Here is a 14341-nt window from a genome sequence, read left to right on the forward strand (position 1 = left end):
GAACCCACTTGGCGGTCTCTGCGAGGAACAGCGATATCGTCTTCGAAAATGTGCCTCGTTTACTGTGGCGTGTAGTGTACGTTTAAAGGCAGCGACGATATCGGTTCACATTTGCAGACGTTGAAACTAACAATATTGTGTGTGGTGTGTGCTGTGTAAATAACGATGCATCTTGTTTGCGAGAACATTGGAGCGCGTCATATCTAACAGGGCAATTTGCAGTGGCCGGTTGTCGAAGGAACAGCAGGATTGGACATTTTATTTGACGCAATGATCTGCGAGTGCGTACATCTCAGTGTTTGTGCTGCGTGTACAAAAAAAAAAGAAAAGAAAGGTGCATAATGTCCTGGCTGAAAGGTGAGACTACGCATGAGCTACCCGCGTGTTTTAGCATTGCCAAACATGCATGTACGGTTTACCACGGCGAATATCCAGACCCATACGTGTATCGCCTTTTATTGAAGATGTACGTCTTAATGGAAGCAGTGGAGATTCTTGTTTGTTATATTCTAGTTAGCTTATCTTTACGGCTCGATATTTATGAAATGACATTTCGAGTTTGTGTACCAAGTCTAAAGAAGGGGAGTAAGTATGGAAACACGTTGTAGGCATCAGCTATAGCGAAGTAACCACGCAAGAGATCATTTAAAACTAAATCATTGTGTTTAACATCTCAAAACTGCTCAGTGGATTATGAGGAACACCGTAGGGGAAAAATTCGCTTTAATTTTCACAGGGATTTGTTAACCGAACGCACGCTAATGAGTGTTTCCTTCGTTTTTTTTTTTTTTAGAGGCAAAGCTCCTTAAGCCGTGGGTCGTGCGTCCCCGATGTATGTAGTAGCCACCTCTCGTTTAGTTCGTGGAGTGTCCGCTAGATGGCGGTACTTGTATATGATTAGTTCGTGTAGTGTCCGCTAGATGGCGGTACTTGTATATGATGAAAACACGGCTCAAGGCCGGCTAGATAACTGAGGACGACGAAGTGGGAAGCTCGAGCAGCAACCACGATTTCTCTGAGGAAGACGACGCTCGGGTCTTCGGTTCTTCGGACGTGTTCAAGGCCGGCTAGATAACTGAGGACGACGAAGTGGGAAGCTCGAGCAGCAACCACGATTTCTCTGAGGAATACGACGCTCGGGTCTTCGGTTCTTCGGACTTCAACGCCTGATGCTCACCACCCCTTCACGAAGCGGTTCTGCCAGTCCAATCCCGACCCGTTCCTGCAGTGGATACTCCTGTCCACCGCTACAGTCGCCGACTGCGAGGCCTTAGTCCCGAGGCCATCCCTCTGGAACTTCTCCAGCTAAGCCCTACATCAGGAGAAATGGCCACCGCCGGCGCTTCACAGGTGACTGTTGAGCAGCCGATGCGAGAAAGTCTGATGTGTAACATTTCTCACGTGTTTACTTTAGTGGGGCGAATTACTCGTATTCACGGTTTACCGATGATGCCCTCCGGAGCTTTGCCCCACTCATCATCATTCACCCCGTGGATATGCTGTAATTGCTTTTCTTTCATTCATCTCTGATCAGAATTTTGCGCTGTGAGTGAGAATCTAATCCGTGACCTCGCGCACAGTAGCCGCCAATGCTGTACATCGTTTAAAACTGCAGTGCAGATTTCGCGACAGAAATTGAGTACGTTCACATTCATGCCCTGCTAATATTTCTCCAAACACCAGTCGCCGTGAAAATGTACAACGTTCGCTTTCGAGGAGCAAAGATTTTTTTATGGCTGTCATCCACGACGAGCAAATCATATGTTGACCTAACAGAATCGTTCATTACAGGCAGTAACTCTTCCTTCTAACAGTTGTGAGTTCAGAAAATAGCAATTTGCAAAAACTTCTATTGAAGTAACGTAGACACACGCAGCGCTGCTATGCAGAGAGATCCCGCCGGCGGAACTTTCTTGCCAACCAGCCCCTGCTCCGAAGGCGGGACTTGGGGGCAGGACACTGCCAGTGACGTCACACTGTTTGCAAACAGGGAGAGGTCTATTGCGTTTGAGACGCGAGCGCGCTCGAAACGAGGAAGCTCTGCTGCTTGGCTTTCACGCGTTACCGCTTCGGCTGATTTGAAGCGCTTTAAGCGACAGCGGCGCAGTGAAGTGCACTTTTGTAGGTAGTTTGCCGTTTTGTTGGTGGTTTCCCGGGGACTTTTGAAAAGCATGCTGGTGGGCCGGTCTCTACACGGACTCTCAGCGGACGACCTTTGGGCTGTCATCAAGGAGGAGTGGGAGAAGCTAAAAAAGGAGACGTCCCTAACGGCCGCTCTATATGAATCCCTACAAACTAGAGTGGCAGTTGTCATGGCTGCAAATGGTGAAGCCACTAATTATTGACAAATGCCGCAGTGGTACTTCTTTCTGTTGAAGTCACAAGCAAAAAGACAATTGACGTATTTTTTCCAGTTTCAATAAACGCATTAAAGTATTTCTTTTCATGTTTCATACTCATGTCATTGATGTTACTAATAAATATCGATGAAAATCCTCACAACCACCACGAGACTGTTTCGCCTTCTGTTTGCTACGCAGCACCATCTCGTGCTATCATCACCCGAGCGGCAGTCGCTGTGCATGACTTTAAAGCATCCAGCACGGACATACCACAAGTGCTTTTTGTATTGGCTGGTGATACGTTCTTGGCTAAGTGGGATTCCACCCAGAAGAATGTTTTTCACAGCATTCGATGAGAGATTTCAAAATGGGAAACCACCAACAAAAGTTCACCTGACTGCACCGCTGTCACTTAAAGCACTCTAAATCAGCCGAAGCGATGACGCGTGAAAGCCAAGCAGCAGAGCTTCCCCATTTCAAGTGCGCTCGCGTGCCAAGCATAATTCACAAGCCACAGACGACACACCGCTGGCCCGGTCTCTTGCTTAATTGCCTTGAAGGGGGAGGTGGTTGCACTCTTGCAGCCAGTAGCATATCACCAGTGGCGTAAATCCAGCAAAACAACAGGGGGGGTCCCGGACTTTGCATGGCAGCCATCTTGATTATTAGAAATGTGCATTTTATTTTACACAAAAATGAAAACTTTACAATAAAACAAAAAGAAAACACACAAATATTCATATATCGCGTTATTGCAATGCTCTTGACGATCTGCACTGCGCGACGAATGAGTCATACAACGTTCTGAACTAGTTTCTACAACACAGTTCCAAACAGCCGATGAGTATTCGATGAATCTACACACTGGATATGAAACAAACGTTAAAGGAACACTGACACCAAAATTGAAACCTCGAGATGTTTGTATTGTTTGATTGTCTGTATGCGTGCAAGGGTACTTCTGGCCGTTTATAACTGGCGGACGTTAGCTTTCAGTTATCTTAATTTGATTTTGAAGCAAGCGTGAATGCTCATCTGAGTTGACAGCACCTCGCGACATCTTCACTAGTATGGCGAAACATTGGTATTAATGAGAACTAACACACAGCAATGCCAAGGAAAGTATAGGGGGTGTTATTTGTAGTAATTATAATATAAATGTGAAGAAAGTAAAGTGGACGAAAAGATAACTTGCCGCCGGCAGGGACCGAACCTGCGACCTTCGAATAACGCGTCCGATGCTCTACCACTTCGCTACGGCGGCGGTAATCACCCCGTCCACTTTGTAGGGTATATATGTGGATTGAAACTTCAGGAAAATTAGGAGTGTTAGGATTATTGGTCAGTTGCCTGCTCGTATATAGATCACGTGCTACGTGACGCCAAGAAGGCAGAAAAAGAGTGTTCCACACTCGACCCCACACTATTCCCCCTCGCCTCGTTCTCTCCGAAAGAGCATATGACAAAGAAAGTTAGAGGTGACCGAAGTCACTTTCATGTCCCTTTCATCAGGTGCATACACAAAATATTTTTACAGATATCAAGAACTCGTTGCGCAGCTTATGTTTGCATAACAAAATTAGAGCCCGGTATACACATAAAGCCTTCTCCTTGCTTTCTCACCGCGGGAGCGGTTGATTGAAGGAGCCATGGGGCCACGCCCTTGGACGGTTCGCTCTGTGTTACATCACTTCCTGCTTGATGTCCGAATAAACACGAAGAGGGCATCATGCCATCTTGGGATGTTTTGTGTCATTAATATACGGGAGATTGAAGTATGCGCTTTTTAATATTTTTTTCTTCACAAATACGCAACTCTGAGCCTTCACATTGCGAGGGTGCATGGCATGCGAGGGTGCGTGGCGTGTGGACTCGGCGCCGCGCCCTTTCCCTATGGAGTGAGAGGACGCACGGCTACACGCAGTCATGGGCACGTTACCAGTGAAAAGTAACAGTGTTACAGTTACAGTTACCTAAGCCAAAAAAGTAACTCTGTTACAGTTACAGTTACAGAGTTTCCAAAAGTAACCTGTTACAGTTACAGTTACTCTGAAAAAGTAACGTCGTTACTTTTCCGTTACTGTATAGAATATGTAATAGATCACAAACCAAATGATAGGATTTATTTAATGAAAAAATACGGCGGCATGCGCGGGTAGTCAAAATTGCGCGTTGTAAAACCATAGACGAAGGAAACCAAAAAGATGGCCCAACACCAGCCTCCTTTGTGTAGCCTCATTTTGTTGCATCAATTTATTCGTTCATGCACCGCTGGTGAAAATGGACTTTATTTGCAAATAATAAACGTCCTTGGACACTAGAAGTGGAAAGCATAGTTGATGCACTGGAACGACAGCATTATCCTAGGACGTTTATAGTGATACCCAGAAGCGCATGCGAAAAAGAGCGGGGAGTGCGTCACGAGGCAAGACAACGCCCATTGCGTCTATTGCCTACGTTCAAGGTGTATCAGACCCTGGTCGGGGGGCTCTGCGTCCGCTGAGCGCAAGCTCTCCTTATAACAAGTGTTTCGTGAAAATTACAAGCGCGATGCGGGGATTGCGACGCGGCTTAACATCGGCGAAATGGGCAGGAAAGAATCGACAAACGGAATATTGCTAAAGCAACTGATGCAACGCGTTCTAAAACGGGGCTTGTTGGACACTGCTGGACAAGTGGACATAGCTTTGACCTAAACAGTGCGATGACGCTGGCTCGCGAACGAAGTTGAGTGGCGAGAAAAAACTCCAAAGGTGTTTTAAAAATGATTCGCTAGTTCACGGTATTTCCGACTCTCAACCCTTTTACGCTCTGCTGCTGTCTAGCCGCCTATCAAACACGATTAGCTCGGAGCTTCGGACCAAGGAGACTAAACTTGGCGTCCTAATGATTCACCGGTACACCAAGAGCAGAGCTAGCAGCTCAAGTGACCAAAAGGATATATATGTCGAAAAAAAAAACGGACCTGAACTTAGCGACCTCCCCTCCCAAACTGCGAGGGGAGCGGTGCTGTGGAAAGGTGAAAGGTGGAGAGGATATGGGAAGTAACTGTAACGCTATTTCCCGTTACAGTTACTACGTAAAAAAGTAACAGTGTTACAGTTACAAGTTCCTCTAACTTAAAAGTAACTAGTTACAGTTACAAGTTACTGAAAAAAGTAACTACCGGTAACGCGTTACTAGTAACTCGTTACTGCCCAAGACTGGCTACACGTAGCTGCGCGACCTCTCTTTCCATAGCAGTCGAGAAGGTGTTGAGAGGAAAGACGAGCTGATGAACGAAGGAAAGAGAGAAACGAGCGAGGGCCTTTTTTGTATCATCAAACACGTGTAACTCAGCTATTACAGCAGCGTTTCGAAAAATTCTCACGGCTACGTGTTCGTTGATTGTAAACACTTTTGTTCATGAATAAACAGGCTGTCCGAAAGTTAGCCACCAGCCTGGAGATCGTGCGTGGGGAAACTTTCGCCTGCTGGCATATTGCAGGAAAGCTGGGAGGCTGAACATTACAAAGTTTCGAGGTTCCTTCGCGTGATTCAAGAACCGCGCTAGGAAAGCCACGTAGATGGTGCGTAGAAGAGTTTTCGGGTAGCTCGTCACTGGACTCAATGCCTTGATAACATGTCACTGCTGTGCGTGCGCTTCTATCAACTCCAAGGCGATGACGATTCATGCTAAAATGACTGGGCGTACAAGCACGGAAACAAGAGAGAAGTCAAGACACCACAAACTCCGCTTGCGGCTCACTAGTTCGTCTCTCTGTTATTATTCTAAGGTAATGAAGAGTTGGCCGAAGCGTCTAAATCACTCTTCTAAATGGCATTAATTCCTTCGGTGCGTGATCCTGGAACCGGTGGATGAAACCACCAAACATTCCTTGCTTTTTAGCGAATTGTATGAATTAGGGTAGTCCTAATAATAGCTCCATTGAAGCTAGTTGCAACGTAGTTCACGAAACCATTGATTTAAAAGTTATCTAGCAGATTCCTGTTAGTTGTTTAACGTAACGTGGTAGTTCTCCACCTGTCTAATGACTGCAAGCCATTTTGGGCTTTCAAGGCGGCATTCAAGTAACTGTCACTTCCCCTTTTTTAATCAGAATAAAAATCCTTGTATGTTGCACTAAGGGTACCCGACAAAACAAAATTATAATCAATGATCAATTACATGAAAGGCTCACCTCATCAGTGTTTTTGGTGACAATGTCTTCCGAAGAAGGTCGCTTGGAGTTCGGCAGAAAGAACGAGCTCAGCGAACTCTGCCGCTTGTGCGGCATCTTCTCAGTCCAGTTGAAAGTCACAAGCACATTACGCCAAGAAGGTTGCGCGGCCGGTTGCAGTGCTGGCAGCACTTCTGTGGACGCGTGCAGGCTGAAACTGCCGAACGACTGACAAGTGATGTCGTATTTGTCGAATATTGGGAAGCAGCCCCCACTTCGAAGCAGCTTTAATTGGAAAACCCCGCGGCGAAAAGGAGGAAGAGGGGCAACCCGGGGGACGCATTTTCGGGGTTGCAACCAAGGAGGTTGAAGGCGACGACGAGTACGGGAAGAGCGGAGAACGTCCTTGACATTCGTCGTTTTACGACCCACGCGCCCACCCCGTGAAAGAACACTGAAAGCCACAGGGAGCGTCACCCAACACAGGGAAAGCGTTTTCTCCCTCTGTTCTTCAAGTTTGTTGCACGTGCGGGGTGCAGAGAAAATATTTTGACTGTGCTTGTGTTTCTGTATTTCTGTTTTCCTTTTCATTTTCCCTCTCTACGAGAGCACTGTAAATAGTGAACAAACAAAGCAGTCTTCGTGATGTGTTCAAACCGAGCGGACGTGTTGATTCTCTGTCGTCGTCCAACCTACTAAAGAAAGTTTTGCCTCCCTGCTTTTCCGCCACAAAGTGAAACCGGAGGACAGGCGTCTTCGTTTGAACTACAGTGTACTAGAATTGGGCAGTGGGCTCACTGCCGTATCTCTGCGCCGCGCCTCCACGGCCCTCTCCGCGTCGATTGCTTGGGCGCCCGCGAAGGGCCTTGCCGCCAGTTTCTCCTGAAAACTTCTCTTGCGGGGTGTGAAGCGCGTCCTCTTGGTCGGGGTTACGCTGGTTACGCTGTAATTCCGGGGGGGGGGGGGGGTATCAACGAACGCGGGGTTGGGGGGGGGGGGGGGGGGCCACCACAATGACACAACAAGAGATCACAAAAAAAACAACAACAACGGAGGGAGAAGGGGGTTGAGCACTTTATTCTTTTTTAAAGCTTACCCAAGTAGTAGAAGCTACTGTTTCCATTCGTGCATACCCTGCAGCGCATGTTCCTGCCATTCATTCGCTTGAAGGACCTTTGTCGGCGCCACGCGAGCAGCTTTGCTGCACTTATGTATGCTTGTTTTTCTGAAGGAGCGGCATCTGTGTCTATCCGTACACTGCAACTGTCTCAAAGACGGCCCGCCGCTGCATCTGGACGGGAGGGAGGCGCTTTTTACAGTCTCCGGCGGTCGTGCACATAGAGCATGCAGCGTACGTGCAGAGAAATATCTGGTGCAGCGTTTGACAACAAAAAACAGCTGGACGCAACGAAGCTGAGAGTGACCGCGCAAAGTCAAGTGCGATAACAATAAAAACAAGAAAATACGAGGGCGGTGACAGCAAAACCTTACTCGTGCTTTGGTAAAGCGGTCAGGGTACTTCTGAAAAATGATAAAGAATTCTGGCTGCTTGTTTCGCTCGAAGTCCTAAGCACAGAACTACTGCCAGATGAAACGGGCTGGATAGAGATCGATGTACAAAAAAAAAAGAGAGATTTAGGGGGGATGATTGAAGTAGCAGGGGAGGCCCACGGGGATTGGGCTCCTTTGAGATGCTTCAGTTAGATCGACGGTTGTCATCGGCAGTTTATTGTTTTATCACGAGTGACCATGCATGCATTGTTAATCCATATTGCGATATGGCCAGCATTTGCGCATACATAGGCAGGGTTTCGTGTAAATAAAATTAGTTTGTCAGCACGTGACGCTGTCGAGTGTTATTTTGGTGGTGCAATTCTGCGGTGTAATAAAAATGTACGCACGTAATGTATGTTACTTGTTATGTACTCATAATACCTATGTATAGGTAGTTTTTTTTTTTTCATTGGACCCGCACGTACCAATATATATCGCCTACGAGTCCAACCAGTTTTGGTAACCTTGTATGATCTATGTATGCAAATAAAAAAATTTAAGATTACCGTGCGGATACATTTAATACAAAGCCAAGTGATTCCGCCGATTATTGATTCGCGAAAAAAAAAAAAACAGCATTAAGTAGGTTAGTCGCAGAGACCAGCTCATGCGAAAGCAAATAAATAAAAAATGAGGCATTGTTTATATCCGGTATAGTGGGGCTCGAAAGGCGGGAGTGAAGTCGCTAGGATCGCTACAGTGGCGAAAGGGCATTGAAAATCGTATCGACCAGCAATAAAAAAAAAAAAACTTGAACGCCCCACACGCAGGAGCATTCATATTCATCATAGCCTATTAAAATATCGCCCACTCTCTGTAAATCGGTCACAACGACAGCACTTTATTTCACAACTCACAGAAATTTGCATGAAAAGAAGTTTCGTGTGTTGCGCACCGTAAATCAGACTTTTCTTACGCGCAAAACAGCAACGCGAGCTAGCCGCGCCCTGCAACCCGCCGGAAAGTTTCAGGTGACGTAGAGTTACTGCATATGCTACCTCTGACTCTAAGTGACTCTAAGGTGACGCTGCGAACACTTCTAGAACACTGTAGTTTGAACGATCGGGTGGATCGGGCCCAGAAGTTCGTCAAAAACGCGCGCGCAGCCAGGGGCTCCGGAAGTATACATATGGGGGCGACGGAATGAACAGGGGTACTGAAAAATGCGTGCAGTTTCAGTTGGGTGTGAAAAGATGACTCATTTGTGGCGACATTTGCAAGCAAAGGCCGAATATCTCTTACTCAATTTCTCTCGCCCCAGCCTCGGTGCTGAAGAAATGTCTTCACGAATCTCGTTGCTCTCAGCGAGTTAGAAGGCGCAATGGTACGTCACCACGAGGATAAACGGCCGCTGCATGGCAGCGGCTTTCGTGATTGGTGCTATGGATGTGGTTGCAGACTTTGAACATCGCAGGGAAGATGTCGTAAAAATATTATCGTAAGTTGTTGAATTGTGCTTATTTCTTTCGTTGTATCTGAGAGCTGGAACTCTGAGGCGATTTTGAATGGCTCGTGTGAAAATAAACTTCAAGCAAGTCAAGATGGAAGATGTTCGAATGCAAAATCTCAGGGGGGGACCATTGCATAGGGGGTCCCCCCCAGTCTAAACACAGGGGGGGTCAGGACCCCCCTGACCCCCCCGGGATTTACGCCACTGCATATCACACATGACTGGTTGTTTTGCTCGCCACTAGATGACACGAAAAGACGCTGTGGTTGCTCTCGCTCCCGCTTGAAGGCGCTGCAAGCAGCTGCCGAAGCGTGCAGGCCACGAGCTCGCGTGTTCCCTTTCATAAAAATTGACAGTGTACATTTATGTAAGGCAAAAGGATTTCGTTAAATCGAAACTGCAGCAGTGCACAGTCAGTTTGCTAAATCATGCACGTATGTGTGCACACACACAAAAGCATGGTTTTCAATGGAGCTAAGATTCAGAAATTAAGATAGTTCGTTACATAGTGGATTTCATTAAATCAATGTTCTTTATACCAAGGTTTGACTGTATATAACTGTGGAGCCATGCCTGCTCTCAGCATGTGCCCCTTCATTAACCCTTTCAGGGTCCATGACGTACATGTATGTCCCCCACAAACACCTTCAAAATGGTCAATGACGTACATGTATGTCATCACTTGTACGTTTAAAAAACACACCTTTTTTATCATTTCTTTTGCTTGGCATATGCAGCCACACTGCGGGAATACATGAAATTTTTTTCTTGCACCGATGTCACTCCCTTTCTCTTTTTTATTTGTAATGCTTTACTACAGCCGTGTGCTGGCTATCGCTTGCACATCCGGTCGCGCACGGGCACACAGTGGCTAGTTTCGGTTTCCTCCTTTGGGCAATTCCTGCTTCTTGCGCTCGCAAGACTGATGGCTGTCTGATTTCGAATATCTCAAAAGGTGAACGCTTTGTTACTCTCTTGTTTATTAGTCGCCGGGGTATGATTACACCTGTTTCCGTCAAGGCGATGACTTACACAAACAATGCCACCGTGGTTGCGTCTCCTGTTTTGGGGACTCACAAAAACTAATTCCGTCTCGTTGGCAATAACACAAAGGATTACTATAAGTTTTTCACTTGTTTTGCTTTCCAGACACGTGCCCAACCATACAATTTTTTACTTCAGTGCGCTTACCCGTGCCGTTCGCTTACGCTATGGAAATGTGTGCCAGTTGCTCTGCTGCAAGTGAGTCGAGCGGTGTACTCTGGTGCACTTATTTTTGTAAGTCATAAAAGCTTTTTTTTTAGAATTTCTCTTGTTACTCGTGAATAAACCACGTGTATGTAAGAACACAAACAATTTTTTTTGTAGCTTTACTGTCACCCTGAAAAGATCACGACATTTTTTTAAAATAGATTTGTCCAAAAAGTTTAAGTCAGCCATTAAAAAAAAAACGGCCCCGAGGGGTCGCATTTAGCAAAAAATTCGACCCTCAAAGGGTTAAAAGGAGCCAGAAAAATTGCTTTAAAAAAAGGGTACTTACTTAGATCTTCAGCCATGGCATCTTCAGGAATGTCTACGTGAGCATCTGGAGGAGCATTAATTTTACGAGTGAACAGGATCTGCATGCCTGCACATCCATATGTAGCTGCATCTAGGGCTCGGACAATCTGTAGCTTCAAAGGTAGTGACATGTATGGCGCCATGAACAGCTCCAGCAGTTTCTCCGGCACACCACGGTCCTGCACAATTCAAGGATTGTTGCCTTTCTTAGTATCGCAAAGACCGCTCATTTGAAACAGTGGAACAGAAACATCACCATTAAGCAATTCGTTTTTTTATTCTGACAAAGCACTATGTATGCTCATATTGCACGATAGGGCAAGTGAAGCTTAGTGAACTGGAGCAGGTAAAGCCGTACTTGCTTTGGCATTCTCCAGTTTTATGTTTTTAAATACCAGATAAGAATTAACGTTGATATGCTGATTGCATGGAATGATTGCCAGCATTTGTCAGAACAATCCTTCTCCTATTACCGGTTGAGAAAAACATAAAATGAATCCCTAAGTATTGTAGTGCCAAGCATATTACCATAATTTAGTGCATTACGACTGCACTTTCTTTTCCTAAAAAATTTGCCTCGACCTGGGGATGCAATAATTGCATGGTGTAAAATTTTTGGGAGAAGAATTTAGGAGTGCCAAGAATTTAGTCAAGCTAAAGGTCCAAATTCTTGGGATGGCTAATGTGACTACGAACAAATAATCAGGTTGAAGAGAGCCTTCGTTTATGATAAATGTACTCTCTCAGTTCACTTGCACGAATCGCTCCACGGGAAGCCTGGTACATACGCATGGGATTGAAAAAACTGTTAAAAAGAAATAAAAAACTGCCTGTTTTGGCATGTTCAATGCCTACTCTACGCTGTACCAAAACAATCTAGCAGAAAAAGTAATTTAGCCAACACAAGCGATAAGAAAGGAAATTAAAATAGTGCAAAAAAATACCGATGTTCATTCACAGAAGCGTCTCTTGTCTTTCCACCGCTAAGCGCCACCATCTAGGTATGGTTCGAAAGCTCAAGGTTTTGCCTTTCGATTCCCAACCTCCTCACATACAATGGCAGTGTGCAAAAATGAAGGAAAACAACGGTCAGTCTCACGAAATTCATGATTTGTGCATACATATATTGGCTGTTGCTAAGGCAATTCCTGTACTGACGCTTTTCGAATGCTTGACGATGGATAAAGGTGTGCGTTCTCCACAAGAAGAGGCTCGCGTCCAACAGATGGTTCAGGAGAGTGCAAATACAGGGGTGCGTGCGCTCAGTGGTCTTTCTTGAATATTCGACGATGGATAAAGTTGTGCGCTCTCTACAAGAAGAGGCTCGCACCCAACAGATGGTTCAGAAGAGTGGAAATATAGCGGTGCATGCACTCGGCGGTCTTCCACGAATGTTCAACTATGGTCAAAGTCGTGCGCTCTCCACAAAAAGCAGCTTGCACTAACAGATGGTTCAGAAGACTAAAAATATAGATGAATTTCCACAGCGGCACATTGGTGCGGCCATGTTTGATCACATGATCGTAACTGGCCTTCCCTCAGCCAACGCATTGGGCCAGCGAAGCGGCCATGGCCTTACCACACAACATGGTTGCAGCAAGATGTAAGCACATGTATTCGCCTAAAAGTTGATAACGTTAGGACATTTGCATTTGTTTGGTATGTACTACACCACAGCAATTCATGATATGTTTATTCTACTTTGCATTTATGGCGTGTGCCTTTAATGGTTGTCTTAGCAACCGCCAGTAGCTGGAGTTACAAGCCAACTGGGCAGCATCCACACAGACGCTTTGATATGGACTCGTGCTTGCTGTTTGCCCACTGTCCTCACAGCAATAAACAGATGGCGAAATTGGCTATCACTTCGTGTCATCTCATGCTGGGGACAAAGCATCAGGTATGTTCTGTCTTTATTATTGAGATCGGCTGTGTTTACTTAGCCATGTCTGCTAAGCCTTGTCTTGGAGAATTTGAGAATTAATCTTGGAAACACTGCAATATACCAATGAATACATTGCTCTTGAAGCTTCTGCACCAAATATAAAGCAAACAAAAGCATAGGTTTCGAACTTACGGGTCACACAGCACATGACGACGACGTGATAAATTCGAGACGGTAGGAAACCGCGTCTACAAATGCCACCATGTTGACTTTTTTCCGGTGCTGCTGTCTGCTCCCTTTTACCTGCCCAACAAGTGTGCGCAGACGCTATGGGGCGCGGAGCAGACGATGCAGCGCAGATAAAAGGCCACAGCAAAGGGAAGGCCACGACGCAGCGCAAAGGCCACAGCACAGGGAAGGCCACAGTGTGGTGACGCCATCTAGTTTTGATCGAACAAACCAGCTGTGAAAAGTCGTCAATAGCAGTGCACGCGCTTGGCGGTCTTTTTTTAATGTTCAACTACAGGTAATGTCGTGCACTTTCTGCAAGAAGCTCGCACCTCACAGATGGTTTAGAAGAGTGAAAATATAGAGGTGCACACGCTCGGCAGTCTTTTTCGCATGTTCGACGATGGGTAAAGTCATGCGCTCTCCGCAAGAAGAAGATGCCCGCAGGGAGCGTCAACGAGAATTCGCGTGTGCACAACAACGACGCAGTCGTTCTGATCGAGAAGCTCGTGAAAAAGATGCCTAAGCCAAGCACAAGTGGAGAGCAGAAGATCCAGAGCTTCAAGTGAGAGAAGCTGAGGTTAGACATCAACAGCTTGCATCGGACCTTGAGTTTAAAACGAGGCAAGTCGAAGCAGCGGAGAATACTTCGCTGCTTCATCTGCCTTCGCGATGTTAAAGGGACACTAAAGGCAAATATTAGGTCGACGTTGGTTGTTGCAATAGCGTTGCAGAAACCTTGTAATGCTTGTTTCGTGCCAAGGAAATGCTTATTTTGAAAGAAAATCACGTTTCAGTGGTCCGCACGGCGTTAGCGCACCTCAAATCACCCGCCAGAATGGACCTTCTGACATAGCAGTTGCCATGCCCAACGTTGCCCGCCTTTACTGCCCGGCCGTCGAAGCTACGGTTTCTTGCGCAACTGCGGCCATCAACCTTGCCAAGACGCAGCCAGGGGCCACTCCAAAACTGCACAGTTCACTGTAACGGAGCTTAGCTTGGCCAGCAGCAGCTGAAGTAGAGTATCGACAGGGCGAAAATAGCGAGAGCCAAGCACACGCAGCAGAACGCGATACCGAAACTACCACTGAGACGCGCAGCTCAGCAAAAACGAAACTTTTGAACCACTCGCGCTGTTCCCTATGGTAGCGCCAACAGGTTC

At 46.3% G+C, this 14341-nt stretch overlaps 1 protein-coding gene across 4 annotated transcripts in view; it reads right to left on the reverse strand.

The window, feature by feature from the left end:
- LOC119403119 (protein virilizer homolog) overlaps window positions 1–14341 on the reverse strand; it is a 288697-nt gene that overhangs the window by 157630 nt on the left and 116726 nt on the right. For all 4 annotated transcript variants that reach the window (XM_049418016.1, XM_049418020.1, XM_049418012.1 and 1 more), the window contains one exon: window positions 11047–11245. In XM_049418016.1, coding sequence (XP_049273973.1) covers window positions 11047–11245 — 199 coding nt within the window. The remainder of the gene's footprint in view (window positions 1–11046; window positions 11246–14341) is intronic.

The sequence above is a fragment of the Rhipicephalus sanguineus genome, chromosome 1 (assembly GCF_013339695.2).
Source record: "Rhipicephalus sanguineus isolate Rsan-2018 chromosome 1, BIME_Rsan_1.4, whole genome shotgun sequence".
Taxonomy (NCBI): Eukaryota; Metazoa; Arthropoda; class Arachnida; order Ixodida; family Ixodidae; genus Rhipicephalus; species Rhipicephalus sanguineus.